The following is a 22,092-nucleotide window of genomic DNA, read 5'->3' as shown; positions in this document are numbered from 1 at the left end:
GTGCCTAAACAAGTCAAAGTCAGTGCTTTAGAAGTCCAGTATGGCAGTTCTGATTCCCCCTCTCCTGGCCTCTCTCAGAATAGAGAACTCTATTATTTCATGATCACTGTGCCCTGGTTGGCCTCCAAACACCACATCATCCACCAGTCCTTCTCTGTTCACAAAGATGAGATCCAGCAGGGCACCTTCTCTGGTCGGTTCACTCACCAGCTGTTTCAGGAAGTTATCTCCCACACATTCCAGGACTCTCCGGGACTGGTCCCGCTCTGCTGTGTTGTATTTCCAGCAGATGTCTGGGAAGTTAAAGTCTCCCACAAGAACAAGGGCAAGCAATCGTGAGATTTCTCCTGAGTGCCTATAGAATATTTCATCCACCTCTCTGTCCTGGTTGGGTGGCCTATAGTAGACTCCTACTACAACATCAGCGCTGTTGGGCTTCCCCCTGATTCTAACACAAAGACACTCCACCTTCACTATACTTCTGCTCAAAGCAATCATAATAGTCCCTAACATACAATGCCACCCCAGTTACTGATCCATCAATATCCCTTGCATCTTTGTTGCGCTGCATGTCTCCATCCCTTGCCTCCACTGAGATGGCAGGGTAAGGGTCATCGCTGGCACAACAGCCCACAAACTGTGGTAATCTACCCTGAGGCTTATGTCTGGGAGTTCATTTCACCTGAGGTCTCAACTGCATCTCATAAGCAGAGCATTTCCAGTATGTCAGAAGTCTGTACGCTAAATACGTTAGTTTACTGCAGTGAGTCTAAGCCATAGCATATAAAATCAAGGTAAAGGATTAAGAAGAAAATTATTTGTTTAAGGTCACAAGGCAGCTGAACTTTAAACCAAAATAATGAGCAGCTCCATTTCTCATTCAGTGTGTTCTCTGGCAGTTTACAAGGGAATAAATCAATAACTGCTTTAATGTGACTGAAAAGATTATCTCCCCATAAAGCTGAGTACTATGGGATTTCTAAAAAGATTATTTTTAAAGTCCTCATTTAGATAGGACCTTGGTTCATCAATAAAGACACAAAGACACAGCTTTCCCATTGCATAGGCATCTCTCTGTCCTCTTGCATGGTGATGTTCACTTACACAACATTAATCTGAATTCATTTTTTAAAATGAAATATTGTAATCAACTTCTCAGGCAAAATGCCAGGTATTTTAACTACCATGAAGGTTGAGGAAGAGAAAACCAGCACAACCAACAGACACCTGAAAACATGAGCTAAGAGTTCAACGGTCACAAAAATATCCTTGCTAGTGATATGCCTTGAAACTTTTTCAGCATTAGAATCTACTGTTGGATTTCCTGAGGCAGGGAAATCTTCGTCTTTCCCTTATCTATTAATCTATTTCATATTTAATCCTGATATGGCATGGTATAAAGTAGCAATTCTGAAAATGAACTCCAGAACTTAATCTGAGCCCAAATTCTGCCTGTCCTACATGTTTTGGAAGTCCGCATTAGTGCAAGTATCTTGGGAAAAGACGAAATATTACTGAAAGTTTTCATCTGTTCAGAGATTTGAAATGTTTAATAAGACACTGAAGAGACTACATGTGAGATGGTCAAAACTGCATGACAAACTTCATTTTAGGATGGCCTATCACTTTGGGTATATATGGTCTCTATGGGAGTATGTTACTAAATAATGTTTTTTTCCTAAATGAAAATCTAATGCTTAATCATTTCATGATATATTCAACAGTTCTTATTTCAGCTTTCTTGCAAAGTTTACTCAGAGTTCAGATGAGAAAATGTGCCTTGTCCCTGTGTCCCTTTCCACATTTGCTTAAATGTATAACCATGAGCCTGCCGAACCATGGCTAAGTGGTGGGTAATGGGAGCAAATTTAGCAAATCCATCAATCTCCCCAGCTCACTGACACGTGCACTTTCCACTGCAGTGACCTACTTGACAGAGCTGCAAACATGCACAAGCACCAGGGTAAAACCATTTATGCTGGGAGCAGCCCATGCTGTTCCTCCTCTAGCTCCATCCCTAATACTCCCCCACATCAATACCAAACAGCTCTTATGCTTCCACAGCAGGTCTCGTGATATTTAATGTTCTCGTTTAAATCCCCATTACATGCTTATTGATCAGCACCTGCACTTCCCATTAGCTTCTACAACTTCTGCTTTCTGTGAATAGTTTGAAATCACAAAGCAGACGTGTGAAAAGCAGCAGGTAAATAAACCAAACACCTACACATTGTCAGTATTTTTTTCCATTGTGCCCATGCCAACCCACTGTTGCTGGTTCTTGGGTCATGGTTTTTAAGTGCCTGAGGCAGGCAATGGATTGCCCAGTAAAGAATTTACAGCTCGATTCCACAGTAAGCAACAACAAATGTGCATTGCACTGTCAATATTGCTGGGAGGAGAATTAGAACTGCTTTCCAAATCACCTCCCAGGGCAACAATTACATGATTTTAAAAAAGGTAAGACACTTCAGAGAAAAAAAAAGTTATCTCTCACCATTCCTTTACATTTGAAACAAATCTCAGCTTCCTACTTTCACTGGCTCACCCTTCATCCAGGCCACAGACCTGGGGGATAATACCTTCACTCTCAATTTGGTTTTAAACAGGAAGAAGGAGGCTTTCACAGCATCACAAAATTAAGTGGGAGGGGAAAAAAATAATCACTAAAATACAGTCCTTGTCAGAAGCCTTTTAAGAATGAATTGCATTTAAAAATATTTTAACAGTTTGAAGTTCCCTTAGGTGTGCTTTACACATCATCAAATACTCACCAAGACATGAAGATTAGTTGCCCACTTAAAATTTCTTCATGATTTAGGAAAATACTGCAGTTTAAAAAAAAAAATGTACATCATTGTACATCTCTTCATTTGGTACAAGAAAGTGCAATTCTACTAAAGCCAGTTTACTTACTGTAACCTCACCTGAAATCCTGGCCCTATACTGATGTTTTTCCTAGTAGGATAGGATCTATCTCACGAGAAAAAAAGGAACAAATAAGAATATTGAAGTGTTTATTCTTACAAAGCTTGATGTTGAACTTCAGTTCTCCTTAATCACCTCTCCTACTACACATCTCTATTCTGGACCCTGAGCATTAGGACCTTTCCTTTTAATCTTGACGGACCAAAATCAGACATGAGGCACAAAGGAGGGGAAGCTAATTTTTAAGCAAATAGGAAGTATATAATTTTTTTTTTTTCCGAATAGCTAAGGGATTGCAAGATAATGTAAATAACAAAGAAATGTTCTCCTTCCAGCCTATGCAGTTTTGCCATTTCCATGTTCTTACATGTTCCTTTTATACCATAGCCTCATATAGTATTTTGTAGTCTCTGCAGCTTTTGCATTTATGTTTATAAATCTAATCAGCTTTGCCACTCACAAGGTAGTCACTGTTATCAGGCCAAAGGCTATGATCTCAACTGGACTACTTAGGTGTCAAAAAATCCTCTTGCTGACAAAAAGCTTCCTTACCCTCAGTAACTACACTGCACCAATCAGTGAGGTCTTAAGCCACCAGTTTATGACAGAAAATATACTTGATTTTCTGCCTCCTGACTTTCTGAATCACTTTCATAAGTTTTATATATGTTTTCCAAAGTCGACAGAAGACAAGGAAAATAGTCCTACAATGAATGAGATGATATCTGTTTCTTCTTTTAGCAGTAACACCTGCAAATCTCAATAAAAAGCCCACAACTCTCTCATGTCAGTTTCCAATAGCCGTTAAAAAAAATAACCATTCCATTGTTCAGTCTATGATAATTACAGCACACACTGAATGCAAAAAAAACCCCAAAAACATATACCTAAGCATTTTGTTTTCAAGTGCTATGAAGACCTGGAAAAGCCGTCAACATGCTGCACACCTACAGTAGCTCTCTTTTTAGCACACTCTGGAGTACAAAAATTAAAAAAACCTGATGAATAATGGTATATATCGGCAGACATAATCTGTCCATAGAGATATATAAATGCTAGGCAACATGCTACCATTATTTGCTTTTACTCATATTATTTTTCAGCAAACGTTTTTTAACTCAGCAAGCAAACTCTTCAGTATGCTCTTTATACACACTAGTGAACGAAAAAAATGTTGTCATCACTGCAAGACCTCAAGAAGAGAATTGCAAAAGAATTTGTTCAACACTGTCATGAGAAGTTTCGATGTGCACAGTTCAATAACTACCTGCATTTAGGCTGCCTCAGCCACCCTGGACACCCTGCTAATAGCACCAACACCACTCGGAGGAGCTGACGTCACCTTTGGCATTCTGGGTTTTGTGTTTTTGTTTGCTTGCTTGTTCCTTGATGATCTTATCAGTTTTAAGAATTATACCAGAAACTCTCACATTAACACAGTTATCACAATAGCACAGAAATCTGCACTCCTGCCATCTATCTGATTTATACGGAAGATCTGACTTAGAAGAATTATTCAACAAGCAAGTCACCCCAGGAGAAACTTACCCATTTGCTGGTTTGATTCCACAGTTACCAGAGTGGTAACACACAGGTATCCTGACAGAAGCCATCAGGCTTGAAGGGCACCTTCAACATACTTTTTTTTTATAATCCCTTAAACACATACCTTTTTTCCCCTCCCTTAAAATGTTCAAATGTTTCTCCCATCCCTAAATAATAATAAAAAAAAAGGCTAAATCAAAGGATGGAGAAAAACCAGTCCTAATTTTTTCCTCCCTGAGAAAACTAGTTACTGAAATACTTGAATTAATACCGTTCACAAAGATGGAAATGAAACATGGAAGATGACATGTCATTCTGCTCTGCACAGATGAAAACAAAAACACCCTGCCAAAACAAGCCAATGTATTGTTGGTAATGGGGTATATTTTTGGCTGGCCGAAGTCGGTGCTTTTATACTATACAACACTAGTAACTCCTGAGAGCTCACTCTGAGCAAAGCAGCAGTTTTCCAGGGGAAGCTGCCAGCCTGAGATAACTCTCAGTAGTGGAGCACACATTTGAGGAAGGGAAGGGTACCAGAGACCACACCACTGGAAACAGCAAGAGCTTATACTTCAGGTAGAAAATGTGGATTTTCATCCACATCCATCCACAGCTTGACTCTACATCAAGGGCTGTGGGAGCCTACCTGCACGAGACATACCACAACTCCAGGGTGGGAGAAGAGCTAGGGATGTACTCAACCCTGTCCTGGTGGCCTGGAGGCACCAAAGCAAGGATGTACAGCAGTGGGGAGCTGTGCCAGGTCTCCCAGTCTGGGTGAGATAAGGATCGTGTCTAGATGTGCACCCACAGGCCAGTTTATGCTTTAGCGGATGGTTTTTTTGAACGTAGGAATAAATGCAGAGAGCGTCACTATCTGGTGATATAATTCTTAAAGTGATGGGCCACCTTGGAGGGTTGAAGGCTGCTCTCTTGACTGTGCTTTTAACTTTTTTTAATAATGAAAATAATTTTCAGTTAAAACACTTAAATCTAGCAGTACAAAATCTGGTTGCAAGAAAAGTTCTGTTTGGACAGGAGAAGAATGCTGAACACTGTTTTACCACGGCTTTGATGCACACTTTGACTATTTCCAACAAATCTATTCCTATGACTTAATTTGCTATTGAATTTGCAAGCAGTAATATTAAAATAAGGTTTTGCCTTGAGGGAGAACTCAAAGAATCTTATGATGAAAACTGTCATTATCTGGGAAATAAGAGAATTCATATTATAGATTGATAGATAATTACAAATGGTAAATGGAGTACTTTCAGGAGGTTTTTTTCATGATAGAAGCAGCACTGAGGGGCCTGCAGTTCAGCATTAGTAAGTATTTTCCTGAAAAAGGGTATTATATGTTTTCATACACTAGTCAAACTCCTTCCAGTGGCTTGCCTCTTTCTAGATGCCATTTCTAGCTCTTAGAAACAAGTAATTTCAAAAAATGGGATGTTAGGAAATATTTATCAGATCTTTACTACTCTTTCATAAAGTCTTTTGTCAAAATGTTTTAAACATGCATTTCACTTGTGTTTGATCATAACAAGGCAATCAAAGCATCTTTCTGTTTACCATAGAGCAGCAGTGAGCTCACTGATCAAGTTGCTTCATGCACCAGTGTTAAAAAGAATAAGATAAGAGAATTGTCATTGAATTCTTACCAAAGCAAGAATTGACAAAGCCATACCACCTACAACCATGCTTTCCTCCAATCCATTTTCCATGGATGTTGGATGCAAAACTGAGGGTAGTGCCCGAGATGCACACTAACATGTCACTGATACTAATGTTCAGGAGGAGCATGTTGACTGGGTTACGGAGGGTTTTAAACTTGCAGAAGAGGATGAGGACAATCAAGTTATTCAAGAAACCAAAAAAAAAAATAAATCCAAGAAAAACAGCCACTACTGTGTGCCCGTATCGTGAGAGTCCAGCCCTTGCCTCAACAGGATCTGTAGGTGCACCAAAGCTCACGTTGTATGTCCAAGTGTGGTTCATTCTGGACTTTCACACAGATCGGTGAGGGCAGAGATGCCAGGTGCCTTGCGCTGAAGTCCTCCAGCAGCTTTCCAGAAGCATCCCTCCATCACAGGTCAAATCATCTCAGGAGCCTTGTGATCTTCACTCAGCTGAGACACCTCTTAGATGGTTATTCAGGTGTGAAATACTGTATTGCCGTGTGGGAGATACAGACATGTGAACGATCACACTGTGATTAAGCAATGCCTACTTTAATATGGTGGACAAGCCTTTTATAATGCAGGTGAAAATCACAAGATACAATCACATGGTACAATTCTTTCTGATTGGACAGTTAGCTTTGCACATGCTCCTTAAGCTCTCTTCTGATTGGATGAGAACTGCCACATCGACATTGTACAAACTTCTTCTCTGCCCAGACCAACACCCTGAAGTTGTTTACCTTCCTGGGTTCTTCCTCATTCTTCCAGGGTCATCTCCTCGTCACATCCTCGCCGAAGCTGAGGCTTTGCCAGTCTTGCTCATATGCAGGATTGCTCACACGTCCATTTTCTCGCAGGGACTCCTTCCGAATCCCCACACTGCAGCACAGGAATATTTCCCTGCACTGTGCCTTTCCAGTAGTCAGCTCTGCAGCTAACTCCAGGGCAGCAAAACCAAGCAAACAATCACCTCAAATTCATCTTTGTTATATAAACCCAGGATCATGTTAGATGATCTTTTTTGAGGCTCAGAATGGAAGGTACATTAAAAAGGTGCTTCAGCATGGTCTCTTCCTCCAGAGCAAAAGGGCAGCTACCATTGTTTCCTCTGACAATGGGTGTCTTTCTGAAAATACAGAAGAAAACAAATGGTAAAAACAAAACAACTCTTTCCATAACAAGACCAAAAAGTAGGTACACATAACTGCAAACAGTTCCTCCCTTTCTGAACTGTATTTCTCAGTCTTTTCAGTTTCCTCTCTGATTTTCAACAAAAAAATCAGTTTGTTGACATTTCCTTGGCTGTTCTAAACAGTTTTTCCCTACCTTACAGTTTATCATGGAGAAGGTTATTTGCACCTTCTTAGCAAAGTTCCTCAGGTGAGAAAATGCATGGTTAAGACCTATCTTTTGCAGCAGCTTTCTAGAGGAAGAACTGTATCTTCCTCCACATGAGGTCAATCCACACCAAGTGAAGCTTCAGTCTTGGCTACACCTTAATTAAAATGAAAATTTTAGGAGAAGGAGAAAGTATCTCTTTAGCCGGAAAGAATAATTTCAAGTACAGTCCCTGAAGCTCTCATGTGCTTACAAAGGTTGGCAGAGCTGCGGTATCAATTTCACTTCTCGCACATTTACCAGTGGACAGAAGTTTTCCTTCGTTATTTATAAAGCAGACAAACACTGAAAGCTTCACATCTCTATCCCACCACAGACATGAATTTATATACCTGCATGCAGTAAATACACTCTGTGTTTATGTTGTGAAGCTAACAGCAGAGTGCTTAATGTGGATGCGCAACTGCTTAGCCAGCCTTCTGCATGGTTGGAGGCAAATTCTACACAGACACGTCTATAAAAATGGAGATGAATATATATAATGTGTATATATATATACACGTATATATGTAAGAATTTCCACTCCTCAGCGCAAAATGCATGATACCTGTAGCTTGCTTACCTACAAAATATGAAAACTTTTCTTTCATGAGTCATGTGCTCCTAGAATGATTACACACATTTTAAAATGGAGCATCTTCTGTATTACTCCTAACCACTGCTTTTTGGAAATTATCTTGTAGGAGAAGATGTGTTAGCCAATTGAAAAATGAGAGTTCAGACTTTACTGAAGATGCACAGGTTGTTTATTTTTTTTTTTTTCTTTTATCATATCTTTGTGTCATGGTGAATGTTTATGGCAAGTATTTCTTCTTGCTATTTCCCTAATTTCACAAACCCACTGTGCTAAATATGTCTCATTATTGCAGTGATTTTGAACTCTAATGTGTACAGCCTGTATTTACTTTCCCTTCTGATGAGTAAATTATGTACACTTTGCAGACCTTCTACTGTTTGGTCACTGACAATCTGAAACACTGATGCTTTCTGCTTTTTTCCCCCCATTTAGGAGGTACGTGGTAATTTAGATTGGTAAAGGTCTCAGGTATCTAAGAAAAAGAACATTTGAAATCCTCTTTTTACCATTTGGAACAAAAATTATCCCCTGTCCAATTCTGGCTGCAGGTTATGGAAGGAAACTAACTGGGACTAACAGTCAATATACTTTCAATTTACTCATAGTTGTGTTTAAAGGAACAGAGTTTAAGTTCAGTGGAACAAAACACAAAATAACGATTAAAAAAAATGTGATGCTGAGCGTTTCTCAGTCACTAATTGTATAACTGAAAAGGCAAATAGCTGCACTTTTTTTTGGTAGGAAAAAAGCATGGTAGTGTGCTGAAGGAGACCTTAAACAGGAAGAATTCACAGGAAAACAAGATGTACAGTGAAATAAACTCAATAAGTAATCTTTTGTAGATTTTTTTTAATAATTCTGCTTACACCCTAGCTTCTATCAAACTAATTTATTCTTTTTCCATCTCTTCAAAGACAGTTTTGTCTAATCTGTTCACACGTGTCTGTTGATTGAGGAATGCAACTAAGTTCAGTTCTATCTGTTCCGCCCTTCTGCAAAAGCAAATTGCAGAATCCGGCTTCAAAATCTGAAGAGACTTAAGTCTGATTTACATGCAAATTAATTCCAGTTACAGATGCAAATTTTTTTTCCAAGATGAACTGGTTACACCTAGATAATTGTAGCACAGATTATAGTATGCAATCATAAATGTTTCTATGTGGGTATTAACTTCACCAGAATAATCACAGACAGAAGGTGTGAATAATATTATCGTTAAAGCATCATAGCTTTGGTGTTAGACAAAGCCAAAGTTTGTAATCCCCTTAGAAAATATGACTAACTTTATTTACATATCTCTTTTAAGCTCAAAATATAAATAATAAAATACAGATATTTTATACACAGTCACATATATCCAGCATTCTTAAAGATATACTAAGAGTTCACATTTATAAAAGTATATTTACTCCCTGGATGGGATTCAGCTGACTAAAATTTAGCAGTCCGACACTAGGTGTGCAGGCACATGCCAGTGACCAGGTTGTTTTTTCACTGGCCGCAACCCACCCAGCTTCAGTGGCATCGGACAAGGATGCCCCAGTGCCCAGGCAAGAGGAGCAGGCCCTGGCAATTCAGTGTAAGATACATTTTAAAAAGTTAGTTCAAGCCATGCAGCCACTTGAAATCAAAAGATGACAAAAGGATGAATGAAGACACGCTTTGAGAATTTTGGGGTGAACTTAAGAGCCAGGGGTCTGCAGAGGAAAATGTCTGAAGATCTGGGCTGTAGGAGTAAGTCTCTTATTAGTAGCTCATGTATAAAGTGCTAAGTTTTTTACATCTTTGGATGAAGTACAAGCCAAATTCAGATTTCAATAAAGATTCTAAACTCCCATATATATCCATTAAAAAATGGGTCTAATTCTTACCTAATGTTAGCATTTAACTGAATAATATACATTATTGCTGAAAAACACCTGAAGATGGGCTTGTGTGCTTGAAGGTTCGCTTGATTTTTTTCTCCAGACAGACAGCTTGATTTAATAGAAGTTACTTTGCAACTCTGACAACCCTGTCTTACAGGTGACACTCTGTGCTCCCCAGGTCTCCGTGATCTAGCAGGACACCCTTGAACCCTACCAATTTCTAGCAAACTCAGGAGCTTGCAGGACTGAACTCTATCTAATTCTGACAATTCTGTTTCTCAAAAAATGTGAAAAAACAAAACTACAATAAAGCCTACAATTGCATTTAAGACAAATAAATACGCATCCAGTTCATCTCCTTGAATTTGTTTGAGTTGACATGGAATGGAAAACATACCCAAAATGATACAAAACATATGGCCAGGTGAAACAAGCCAAAAGTTAATTTAATGTCACCAATTATTAAATGCTTCATCTGTTAACTGGTTCTGACAGTAGTAACCTAAAGATACAGCAAAACAGACAGCTATCACTGCTTGCATTTTTCTCTGATGCAGTCTGTTGGAAAAAAAGGTTTCAAAAGATGTTATATCAGCTTCTGGAGACACGGGCATTAATACTGAGAGCGTAAGGCTTCTTTTTGCACTTGCCACCACACATTAGTTTGAGCAGCATCCTACACCAGTGAAGTTGTTTTTTCTTTCTCACTTTACCCCAAAATAAGTACTAACTTATTGAACATATTAGCTTTAAGGGTTTAGGATTGGTTTGGGTTTTTTCTTAAATGAAATAATTCATTATTTCTAATTGGCAGACTCTTCACAGCCTTCCCTTGCAAAGTTGTGCAACATGCCAAAGCTGATGCTTAATTCACTTTAAATATTTAACAGCTGATAAAATGACATAAATAAGATCAAACTTCAAAATAATTTTGCTAAAAAATTTACATTACTCTTACATTGTACTTATTCTCTCATGATATAGAGAAGCTATAAAAACCCCTTATATTTACATATGCACACAGCCTTAATCAGCCTGTTGTTGAGTTCATATGAAAATCAATTTTAAAATGGTGATTTTCCTTCATTTATGAACTCAGCCTTCTACCAAAAAGTTAAAATTTTAAATATTCATAAAATTTCAAAGACATTCCCACCTGAAACTTTATGAGGGAGGAATCAATTTTTTTACCTGATTCCAGATTTATGGCAGGAATACTCTATTTTTAAGTTTTTATACACTAAACCTTGTTTTCCAGATGAGAAACTGAATTATTCTTAACAACAACCAACCACAACCAGAGGTATTACCTGAAATAATTTTTTCAAACACAGTTGAAAGATGGGGGACTGCCTGGGACTTTGCAACACCAAAGACACAATTCTTGGACTATTTTTCCATGCCCTAAGTCACACCATGAAATGACAAGACACCCAGAGGTAAGTCTTTAGAAGTAATTCAGAAGACTGGGCGGACGCTCCAGATGTTTAGGTATCTCCTAGCTCCCAAAACTGTGGGAGAACCCCTTGCATGCAGACTTACAGACTTACCTATTGGAATTCACATTCATGAAAAAGACAAACATGAAAACGAGAGCAGCATAAGCGCAGAATACACGCGATGAAGTCCACCACCATTTGACACATTTGAAGCCATGCTATTTTCTCCAGGGAAAATTCTAAGAGTGTGGTAAAACAGCATGAGAAAACCCTGAACCACTGCTTTATGAAATAAAAGCTACTTTTATATAGTATTTTAAAAGTTAAGCCAACCCCTCCTGCGTGTGAAGAGAAATTTTTTGCACAGAAATGTCTGTGCTAATAGTGAAGGAGCCGGACCCCTTCGTCTCTCCAGAGCCTCAGCCGGGGTGGCTGCATCCGAGGGAAGCCAGCACCTCCTCGGCGCCCCGGCTCTCCCCAGTGGTGTAAACGCTGCATCAAGCCAAAGCCCCTTCGGCCAATTTCAGTTTATGATTTCTCCTTCGCAAACTTTTTTCCACTTTTTTGGGAGGGGGGGGTGGGGCGTAGAAAACTGGAAGAAAAACCCACCTGCATCTATCATCCGGAGCAACCCAAGGGCAAAAAGCCCCCCCAGCCTCCGGCAGCCGCGCAGGAGCCCCAGTGCCGGCAGCCGCGGGGCAGTGCCCCGGGCCCCCCCCGCGGGATGCTCCGCGCCCGCGGAGCCGGGGCTGCCTGCCGGCAGGGCGCTTACTTTCCGCGGGAGGGATGCGGTGAGCTCGCCCTGCCCGCCCGCTGCCTTCTCCTTCTCCCCTCCCAGGCGGGCTGAGAAAACGTCCAACTTCGGGATGGCGGGGGAGAACAAATAAATTTTTTTAAAAAATAAATTAAAAAAATAAATAATCATAAGAATGCCGAGGCACGGCTTGCACCGCTCCCGCCCGGCGTCTCCCTCCGCAGCCCGCGGAGCCGCCGCGCTCCGCCCGCGCCGGGGCGTTGCTGCAGCCCGGGCCGCCCCCCGCCCTGCTCCGGGGGCACAGGGGGCACCGGGGGCGGGGGACGGAGGGGTGCACTCAGCGCCCCCCACTTTGGGAGCCCCCCCCTATCCGCCTCCCCTCCCGCGGCTGCCCCCTCCCTGCTGCAGGGGTGCTCCCCTCCTGCACCCCTCCCAGGGTCTGCCAGGGCATCTGCGCTGAAAGACTTTTTTATTTTTTGTAAGCTAGCAGGTGTAAATACCTGTTCAGCAGCGGATCGGGAATGCAATGTGTCAAAATGTGTCAAAAACGCCACAGACATGTCTCGTGCGTAATCTATCGGTCGTCCGCTTTGTATTTTCCACATGTACCTTTACATTTTAAGTATTTACAGATCAAACAAGCACGGTGGTTACTGTCTGCTGAAATCTGTGTTTTCAGAAATAACGTGTGTCACAGAAATAGTGTATGGCTTGAAAACTGTGTAACGCTGTGTCTTTCTGTTATTACTACTACCTACTACTCTTTTAGACTTCTGCTCTGGTCTTTTCTACAGGAGAGAAAAAGCCCATGGAGAATGAATTGGTAGATAAAAAGACTAGAGGAAAAATATTCAGGAGTATACCTTGCTCTGTTGAACACCTCTTAGCTCTGTTTTTTACCGAACCTCTAAAAAGAACCTCTTTTAAATGTGTAGCTCACAGTTAAAGCCTGTAAAGTGATCATAATAGTCATATTATTCTGCCTCAGCTAGATTTAACCTTTTATCTGATCACACTTGTCAGCTTTTTCATCTTCTCTGGCTTAAAGACAGACAAACCAATGCACCTATTACTATAGAAAAACAGCCCAGCAAAAAAAGATGCAGTGGAGTCTCTTCATAAAATCTCTTCCCCAGTGGAAGCCTAAAGGCAGACCTCCTACGTATTATTTCACAGAATCACAGAATTGTCTAGGTCTAATAACAAGATTTTGTTTCAAAATTCAGCTTAAGCAAAACTATTTCATTAAACAAAGTAAGAATTTTCTGAAGAAATAAATCAGGAATACCCCTAATACCATCATCTTCAAAAAATACACGATATCACAATTTTGCTGATTAGACCTCCACTGTAAACAAAGAACTTCTTCTCCCAGAATATAAAAACAAACCCAAAAATAGTGTGCTGATGTCACATTCAGAGAGCAGGAGTGTACCTCCTTCAGAGATGCCTAACTAGAAATAAAAATATAAAGGGTCATTTTTTCAGTGTCACTTATAAAATGTGAACCTCCAAAATTCTCCATTATGGCATCTAGTTACAAAAACAACCACAGTTACCAAATTCACATACTTCTAATAATTTTTCAGCAGCATGAAAATGTGCTTCTGTAGGTGTTAAATTATACTTCATTACCTGGTGTGAAGTCGGATGAAACTGCTTACTAAAGATAGTTGGATTAAAAAATGGTTTGAAATTCATTTACCTGTTATGAACTTAGAAGTTTTCAAGAAGTGGGTTGTATCAGCAAAAAAACTTGTCAACACAAACAAATTGTCAGGCAGTTTACACACCTGGTGCAATGAATCTCCTTTTGTTGCACAGGTTATGATTCAGAGCAGTTTGGTACCATTCCTAACTGCCAGTGTGTGTCAGTGAAGAGCAGGCAGGCTGCCATGCTCTGGATGGCATCCATTTGGGTTTGTCATTCTGAGGTCCTGGTGGTGCTTCAGAAACGAAACTGGGCCATTTGGTTTTAATTCCTTGTTTCATTTAATAAAAATTAAAAGTTTCTAGGGAATTCCAGCATCTCCCATGAATTTCCTGCTTATGTCTTGCTTCCAAACACTCCAAATGTGAGTTTTAGTGAAGTCTCTAATAGCATACAGAAGAAGGGATGGTAAATGAATCAAGTGGGGAGCAATACCGAGAACACCTGCTGTTGTGTTCCCCCAGTGCAGCAGTCAATAGCTGCATCTGTAGTCCCTTCACAGCAATGCCCAACAGCTCACCACCCCCGTTCCCTGGCTGCAGCAGCTGAAGATGCATAGCAAGGTGGAAAATTGGGTGTACACCAACATGTAAGCCAGCTGGACAGATGAGGGATGAGGATTCATGTGTGAAGTTGAAATTGTGTCCATCTGCTAGTTATATCCTGCTTTGAGAAGCTGCCCTTAAATTTGAAAGAACATAAGAGATCTTTAAGCTACTTTGTCATGTTCCCATGGGAACTACTTTTAGTGTCCTCATTTATAATATCTCTAACTTTCCCATTGCTCTTTGAGAAAGACACTGTTAGTCTAGCTTAGCACTAGGGATAACATCTGTTCTGATGTTCTCAAAAGAAAAAAAAAAAACAACTTTCCTGACTCTTTCCCTGGTTTTACTAAAAAGACTTCAAATTTGCATCAGTCATCATAATTTCATTGGTTTAACATATGATGTTGAGTGATTGCTTAGCTCAGTGACATACTGTGCATACCCTGAGATATGAAAGAATAGTGGCACATTACACAGTTTTGCCAAGTAGTTGTTTCGTTAACAGTGGAACCATTTTGTTTTGCATGACAGTGATAAAATAAGGAGAAACCATAATGGAAAGGGAGGGAAACTCTTCCCTCCTGCCTGTCCACAGCTGCAAACATTTACAATTCTTGAAATCCTTACTGCAATGGTATTTACCAACGAATACTGGAAGCAAAACCAAAGTACCATCAGATTTATCACAACATCTCATAGCCTATACCTTGAAATCCAACTACTTGATTACTTATGAAAAATGGCAGCAGATAACAAATGCATTGACCTCGATTCCATGTCGGTGTTTTGGATGGCACAGATTTCACAGTTTGTGAGTCTGGAGATAGAACAGTTGATGTGAGTCCAGGCCTGAAATTGCTCACAGTCTCCTTATTCTGCACAAAGACTCTGAAAGCAGCTATGAAAATTTAGGGTTAGATACAAAAATTAAGTCATTCCTGTTTTGGAATTAAGAGATAGGAGTATATTGTGTCATAATAAAACCACCATCAGAAGATTTTGAAATGCCTTCTGAACAGTGTGGAGGAAGATTATTTCTTGTAAACTAAGAGAGAATTTGTGAGTCAAACATGATTTTCTTTACCTAGAAACAATCGTTGGGTTCAGTTACCCACACAGAGGTATCTAATGTGTTTTGAGACATCCTTGAGAATCCTGTCCAACCCTTTTCTGCTAAACCAGAGGAGTGTGGGTCCCCAAAAGGTGGTCTAATAAAAGACATTATCCGTATTGGAGACAAGAACTTGTGTGCATAAGGCTTATCTAATTTTCCAAGTATACTATCCGGCCTAATAAAAGACGCCAGCTCTGTCTAGAAGCTTTGTCTTTTCTGCTCTTTGACTATCACAGCAAGAGCAACATGACCATTCAGTAACCCAGTTCTTTCAGTTGGTGTCTTGTTTCTGAGGGAAGTTTTTGCTTAGGCTTCTGCAAGGCTCTGAAAAGCCTGCATGAACTTCTTTCCCATTTTCGTACTTCATCTGAATTTCTAAATCGTAGTCAGCTGGTACTTAATTTACCTACAGATTCTAAAGACACATCTAAGCTGTGAGACAGTAAAGCTTTTCCCAGGGTCTGGATCTAGACAGCCAAAAGAAGATCCTATGCCAAAGAAGATCCTGTGCCTTTTCTATTCCCAACTCATGCCCAGAGTCTTCTGCCATCAGTAGCTGAGGGGAAGGCAACAGGAAAGCTTTCAGAAAATTAGGCACAAAGCTAGAACTGCCCTCAGAAGGCATGAGACTTCAGGTAACACAAACCTCTGTGACTCACATCACTGTTGGTAATGGGGGATATATGAGGAATGCTTTTATTTGCTTTAGTAAAGGGGAAACCAAGGCAGCAGAAGGAACTTTTTGTTCAAAAAGACAGAGTGGGAACTATGGAGGAAGCTCAGGTTGTTATTTGAGCTTTATCCTACTTCCCTTACTTTTATGCAAGATGGGAGTTAGCTTATATTCTTGTTCCCTCTGGGGATCGTGTGTTTCTCTGGCCTGCTGTCACTCAGGAAGAACAGGGCTGACCAGAGCCAAACTACGGGTGGGAAAGCTGCACGGACTGTCCAGAGTGTACGGCACAAGTTTCATCCTCCAAACCACTAGTGGCATCTCTCTCTTTTCCTTGGGTAGCCAAGGGAGGTCACTGCATGCATTGCTGACACTGGTCTCAGGAAGACAGATGTTCAGTGCATCTGCCAATTGAAGACAAAAAACATCAGAGAAAAAGAGATCAAAGGACTATAGAAGACAGGAGAGGCACTTCACATATTTGCATTTGGCTGGCAGAGCCTTTCCTCAGCAGAAGTACCTCAGAGATGTTCTCCATCCTGCCTCATTGCCAGGGTGTACCCTAGAAAAACAGATTAAAGGCATTTCTCTTTCCTTCCACACTCTGTCAACTCCACCGGTCCCAGTGGTCCCACTGGAAATCAGATGGGCCACAGCCTCACCCAGAGGCACCTTCTGTTTCCCTCATTGTCTAGCCACAACAAAGGTGGCTCAGAGACAAACAGGATTTTGGATAGTTATTTTGCAGTATGCCAAATAATAAAGGCTCAAAAATCACATCAGACTCCCTCTGACAAAAAGGACTTTTTAAACAAAGGCTTGCTTATTTGAGCCCTCAGCTTGCGTTACCCTCCTGGAGATAGGTGTGTGCCTGTGTATGCATGTAAGTGACAGAGAGAGAGAGAGGAATATTTGTGATGCTCACTGCTCCATATTTAGCTGCTGCAAGCACATCTGTTCACTGTGTACCCAGGAATTAATGCTATCCCTAAACAGCCTCCCTAACAGACTCTGCTACAACTGCTTCTTCAGAGACATCCTACAACCCAACAGTTCTCATCAACCACCTCTGCTTCCTAAATTCTCACGTCAGTCCCTCTTGCACCGTAAGGAGTTTTGGATCCACCTTATCAAAGTACTAGGGGCTACAGGAGATTAAGACATAGACCCAGAGCTCTTCAACCTTGCACCATTTTCTGATCTGATTTTTCTTTGAGGAAAGATTTTCTTCTGGACAATAGAAAGAGAACAAAACTTGAGAGTCTCCTGATTGCTATTCGGAGACCATCTCTTAAGATGATGAAGGGGAAGCGTTATTTTTCTCTAGCTTTGCCCTGTCTGGCCATCCTGCCCCTCACCAGTGGCTGAGACAACTGGGTAACAGTCAGGGCTTGACTGTAGTTTGATAGATGACTGGGGTAGTGTGCTTTCTAACATTATCTTCAGCTCAGGTGAAATCTAGTAGCTCCCTACTTATTACAAGACCTGTCAGCACAAATGTTAATGGAAAATACTGGGTAATTTGTCAGTCCAACCTAACAATGCACACAAATGTCAGATCTGCCACAGGGAAAAGGTAGGGCACTGAGCTTTTTCATATTTCTGAACGTGCTCTTGCCAAAGTGCTACATCTTACTTTTCTTAGCAACCACTTAGCAGTTCCTTTGAATCAAAGGTGATTTTTTTTTTTTTCCAGCAGTTACATTTCATACTGGATGTGAGACTTATGCTTCCTTCAACCAACAATCTGTTTTCAGCAGAAGGAAAGAGGCAGCTGTGGAGCCAACCAAGATCAGAATTAGATCTACAGAAGAAGAATGAACTGGGGTGAAGAAAAGGATCAGAGGAGGATGAACTTATGTCTTAAAAGATTGGCACAAGTCTTATATTTGTTTTGCAGCATGGAGAATGGCTGGTAGCTAGAAGGTTATTTTTATACTACACTGGGAAATGTAGTCGTACCCTGTGGACACTTGCTTTTGTTCCTGTCATCCTAGCTGTTCTGGGTAACAGCTTTTTGTAAGTGACACTGACATGAGCTTCAACTATCTGGGCCTGGCTGGTTCTGCACAAGCCCTGAAATATTTGCTGCTATGGTTTCACTGATAAAGGTACCTGTGCTAATGCGCTTAAAGCCAAGTCCATTATTTCTCAACATTGGACAGGGCTCTCTGGGTCTGTCTAAGCTACAGAGCCACAGAGACCTTCCACTATGTCAGGTCCAAGAGTATACCTTGTTGAAGTCCCAGATCCATTCAAGGCTGCGACTCAGCCCACAGCTGTTCTGACTTCTCCTGTACCTTGGTTTAAGAGGAGAACTGAACATATAAATCAGTTGCTTGTCCTGAATTACCCCATACACACCCCTGAGCTGGACAACCAGGAGCCAGAAGGCAAGCGATGATCAGCTGAGATGCAGGCTGATGCATGTCAGCACTATGACTGAGTAGAACTTTTGTAATAGAGATGGTGGGAACAAGGGCACAAGGGTTTTGGGAGCTGTCCCTAAGAATTTACCAGCTGCTGTTACTGCTTATGTTCTGGGTGATATAAAGTCCATGATCAGGACTTGAATTGGAGTAAAGGTACAACTTTTCCCTTATGTTCCTTATATCCTTGACGATGAGTACCATATTTTTTATAATGATCTCCTTAGTAAGAGGAGAAGGTTATTGTTGGGCTTTTTTTTTTTCCTTACCTAAGTCTCTAGTATCTAGATTAATTTGGTTCTATGAGAATTAAAAATTTCATTTATAAAAGCTTTCACTTATTTAAAGATGGTTCAAACATGACCCCAGTTAAAACTGACCCATATAAAGTACAGGAAAAGAACTTCAGAGTTACTGGTTTTATATGCTACGCTTTTTTTTTCTAAAAAGGTAACTAAAAAAAGTCAAATAATGTAAGTAAATCTGGAAGACTCAGAAGTTAAATGAAGTTGAAGTAACTGTTGATTTTAAAATGGAATAATCTGCAACTCATTTGATTTATACACACATAAAAAAAGACACATTTTGTGTCATTCTGATAGTTTCATTAATATTCAAAGAATCTGTCTAGGGACTCAAAATTACTAACTAGTGAATTTTTGTGTCTATATAAGTCTGGAGCAGAATCTATATTTCTAAAGTGCTGTCCTATTCTTGCCTCTTTCTTAGCAATTGGTCCTGGAGGGGTAGTTTTACCATCAACATATTCTGTTTTCTGGAGGATGAAAATGATTTCCATCCATTTAAAGCACAGCACAGTCTGTCAAAGCATAGTAACAAGATTTCCCATGCAACACAAACTGAACTCCTTAAGAGCAGGAGAAAGAATATTTTCAACTCCACAATTATAATTATTGGGATTACTTCCAACCCATGTACTTAACACTCCAGTCTATCCTTATGGAAAAAGAAGGCCATCTTTCTTCCTTGCTTACAAGCAAAATGCTACTCTGCTAGAAAAATGTTGTATCCTAGTTGGAGACAGATTCCATTCTTGTCAAAAATATAAGTGAAAGATGGATAATGCGTCTCTCGTATGTCTTTCTGTTGCTTTAGCTCCTCTTTTTTTTCTCCTAGGGTCTCTCCCAAGCTTCCATTTTCTTAGTCTTCCTGTGTAAATCTTCCTCAGGTAAAATCTCAAATCTTCTAATCCTATCATGATGGAGTGGGACTAAAATCTGACTTTCAATTTTCAGGGTAAAATTTCAATTAAGCTTAATTAAAAATAAATCTTTTGAAGTTTATTCTTTGAGAATTTAGTGGTTAAAAAATAAAGTTTATGCAAATGGAGGAGGAAGATGGTTTCATTCTCAGAATGTTTCGCTGAGAAATATAAGTCAGATGATGTTCCACAAAAATATCAGCTCCCTGACATTTTTCACCACTCTAGAATGTTTGTCATACTTCTGAATTACTCGTTTGTGAACCTGTAGTAGATGATGGCTTTGCAGCTGGTCTGTGGACACATGCTGAGCTGTGAAACTGATGTTCTCTTTATTTTAATTAAATTAAAAGTCAATGTTAATCATGCATTTTGTTCTATGAGAAATTGAGAGAGCTATCATTTCTTTGATTCCAAAATTAGGAATATATATTCTCCCCCAATTTCATTAAATACCTACAGAAACTAACATTGTCTTTCACTAACGTTCTTCATGAACAATACATCCATGCATTGAGGTCATCTTTTGACATGAATTGCCCATCAACATTTGCCCATACAATTCACATCTGCACTCAGATGTACCCAAGGCATGATTTGTGTTTAAATTAGAAGAAAAAAATTTTGAATAACCATGTTCAGTTATTACAGGGATTTCAGAGTGTTACACATTCAAAAGCATGTTTTAACCAGGAATCATTTGTAAAATATATATTTGCTTTCTATTTCCCATTTTAGATCTAGTTGTAGAACAAGATTTTGCAGCAGATGTAATATGTGCTGCCAACAAGAGCAGCCATGTTATACAAGAGCAAGGTTTCTTACAAAATTCAGTAGATTTTTTAGCAAGATGACAGCTGTTTTGTCTTGGCATTAGTGATTACAAACCCCTAAGAGAACACTTTGAAGGCTTTATGACAATCCTGGCCAAAAATGTAATTGAATGAGGAGATCAACATTCACATTCCACAAAAACCAGTTTGCCGAATACTTGTCATGTTCCATAGTTAGCATTACCACCTTCTGAAAACAAGAACAGACAACTCAGTCAAATGGCTGCTGGGCACATGTTGTAACTTTAACAGCAACCAGCAGTAGAATTGGCTGGCTGGTGGGAAACCAGCCACATGAATACCCATGTGGTAAACACCGGGTGAAGAGTTCAGTGCCAAATGCAATGACCAAGGTGAACAATAGAGCAAGGGCTACTGAGGTGTTTACTTTCATTATGCAAAAGTTTGTTTTAGGGGTGTATGTGTAAAAATTGTAAATGCCCAGTGTTTCCTTCCTTCCTTCTCACCTCAATGAATCAGTGTGATGCTGGGACATGCTTTCCTTGCACTGGGATCTGCTGGAAGACATGACAGCAGGATCGCTCTGACGTTTCAGGATGTGTCCTCAGACACTGGTTCCTCTCCTAATGATCCAGGAGCACCTGGATTTGGGACTCAGATGTTTTTGAAAGTCAGCTTTGCTTATATTGCTTTCTTTTGTTCCACCTATGATGGAAATAAGCGTGTCAACTCCTCTCAGTCGATGGGTTATAGAGACTGAGAGAACAGGACTATGCAAGGGAAGGTATTACTACTATACAAAACACTACTGCTTCTGTGATCCATTTCAATGACATTACTTCAGTGCAGCAGAGCAATAAAATGTTGGGGTCTTTGGGTTTTGGGAGTCAAAGAGAAGAGACATCTTTGGGGTTTGATTTAGAATCATTCTCCCAGAACCGAGTTTATTTTCTTTTTGCTGTTACCCTAGAAACAGCTGTGCTCAGGGAGGCAAATGGGATCAGGCTCCAGGGTTCGAAGGACGAATAGCTTCTCTTACCCAGGTTTCTGCCAGGAACGTGGAAGCACAGCACAGTAGCTATTTCCCCCTGGAATAGGTCTTTCCTCAGATGCAACTGCTTCCATGAGCTGAGAGGGCACATCTGTCTCTGATTTACAGCTTCAGTGGTGGTAAAGTTTAGCTTTAGCCATTATGATTAAGATTAGGCTCAGCTTGGTAAAAATATGGACAAGACAAATATATATCTGTAGAATAATACCTGCGTTAACAATTCATATATTTAATCTGAGCTATGTACATTTGATATGAATACATTTTCTAGGTGGATATTATTTTGAGTCTCTCTCATAAAACACCAGCCTACAGGATCCCTGAATGCTTTCAGGAAGCCAATGAGCAGTTAT

General features: G+C 40.2%; 1 protein-coding gene across 1 annotated transcript in view; it reads right to left on the bottom strand.

Moving 5' to 3' along the window:
• Positions 1–6,477, bottom strand: part of LOC141939431 (pinopsin-like) — an 88,251-nt gene extending 81,774 nt beyond the window's left edge. Inside the window, exon 1 of the mRNA XM_074859135.1 lies at positions 6,141–6,477. Coding sequence (XP_074715236.1) covers positions 6,141–6,477 — 337 coding nt within the window. The remainder of the gene's footprint in view (positions 1–6,140) is intronic.
• Positions 6,478–22,092: the final 15,615 nt, after the last annotated feature.

The sequence above is a fragment of the Strix uralensis genome, chromosome 2 (genome assembly GCF_047716275.1).
Source record: "Strix uralensis isolate ZFMK-TIS-50842 chromosome 2, bStrUra1, whole genome shotgun sequence".
NCBI classification, from domain to species: Eukaryota; Metazoa; Chordata; class Aves; order Strigiformes; family Strigidae; genus Strix; species Strix uralensis.
This window is presented reverse-complemented; position numbering and strand designations above follow the sequence as displayed.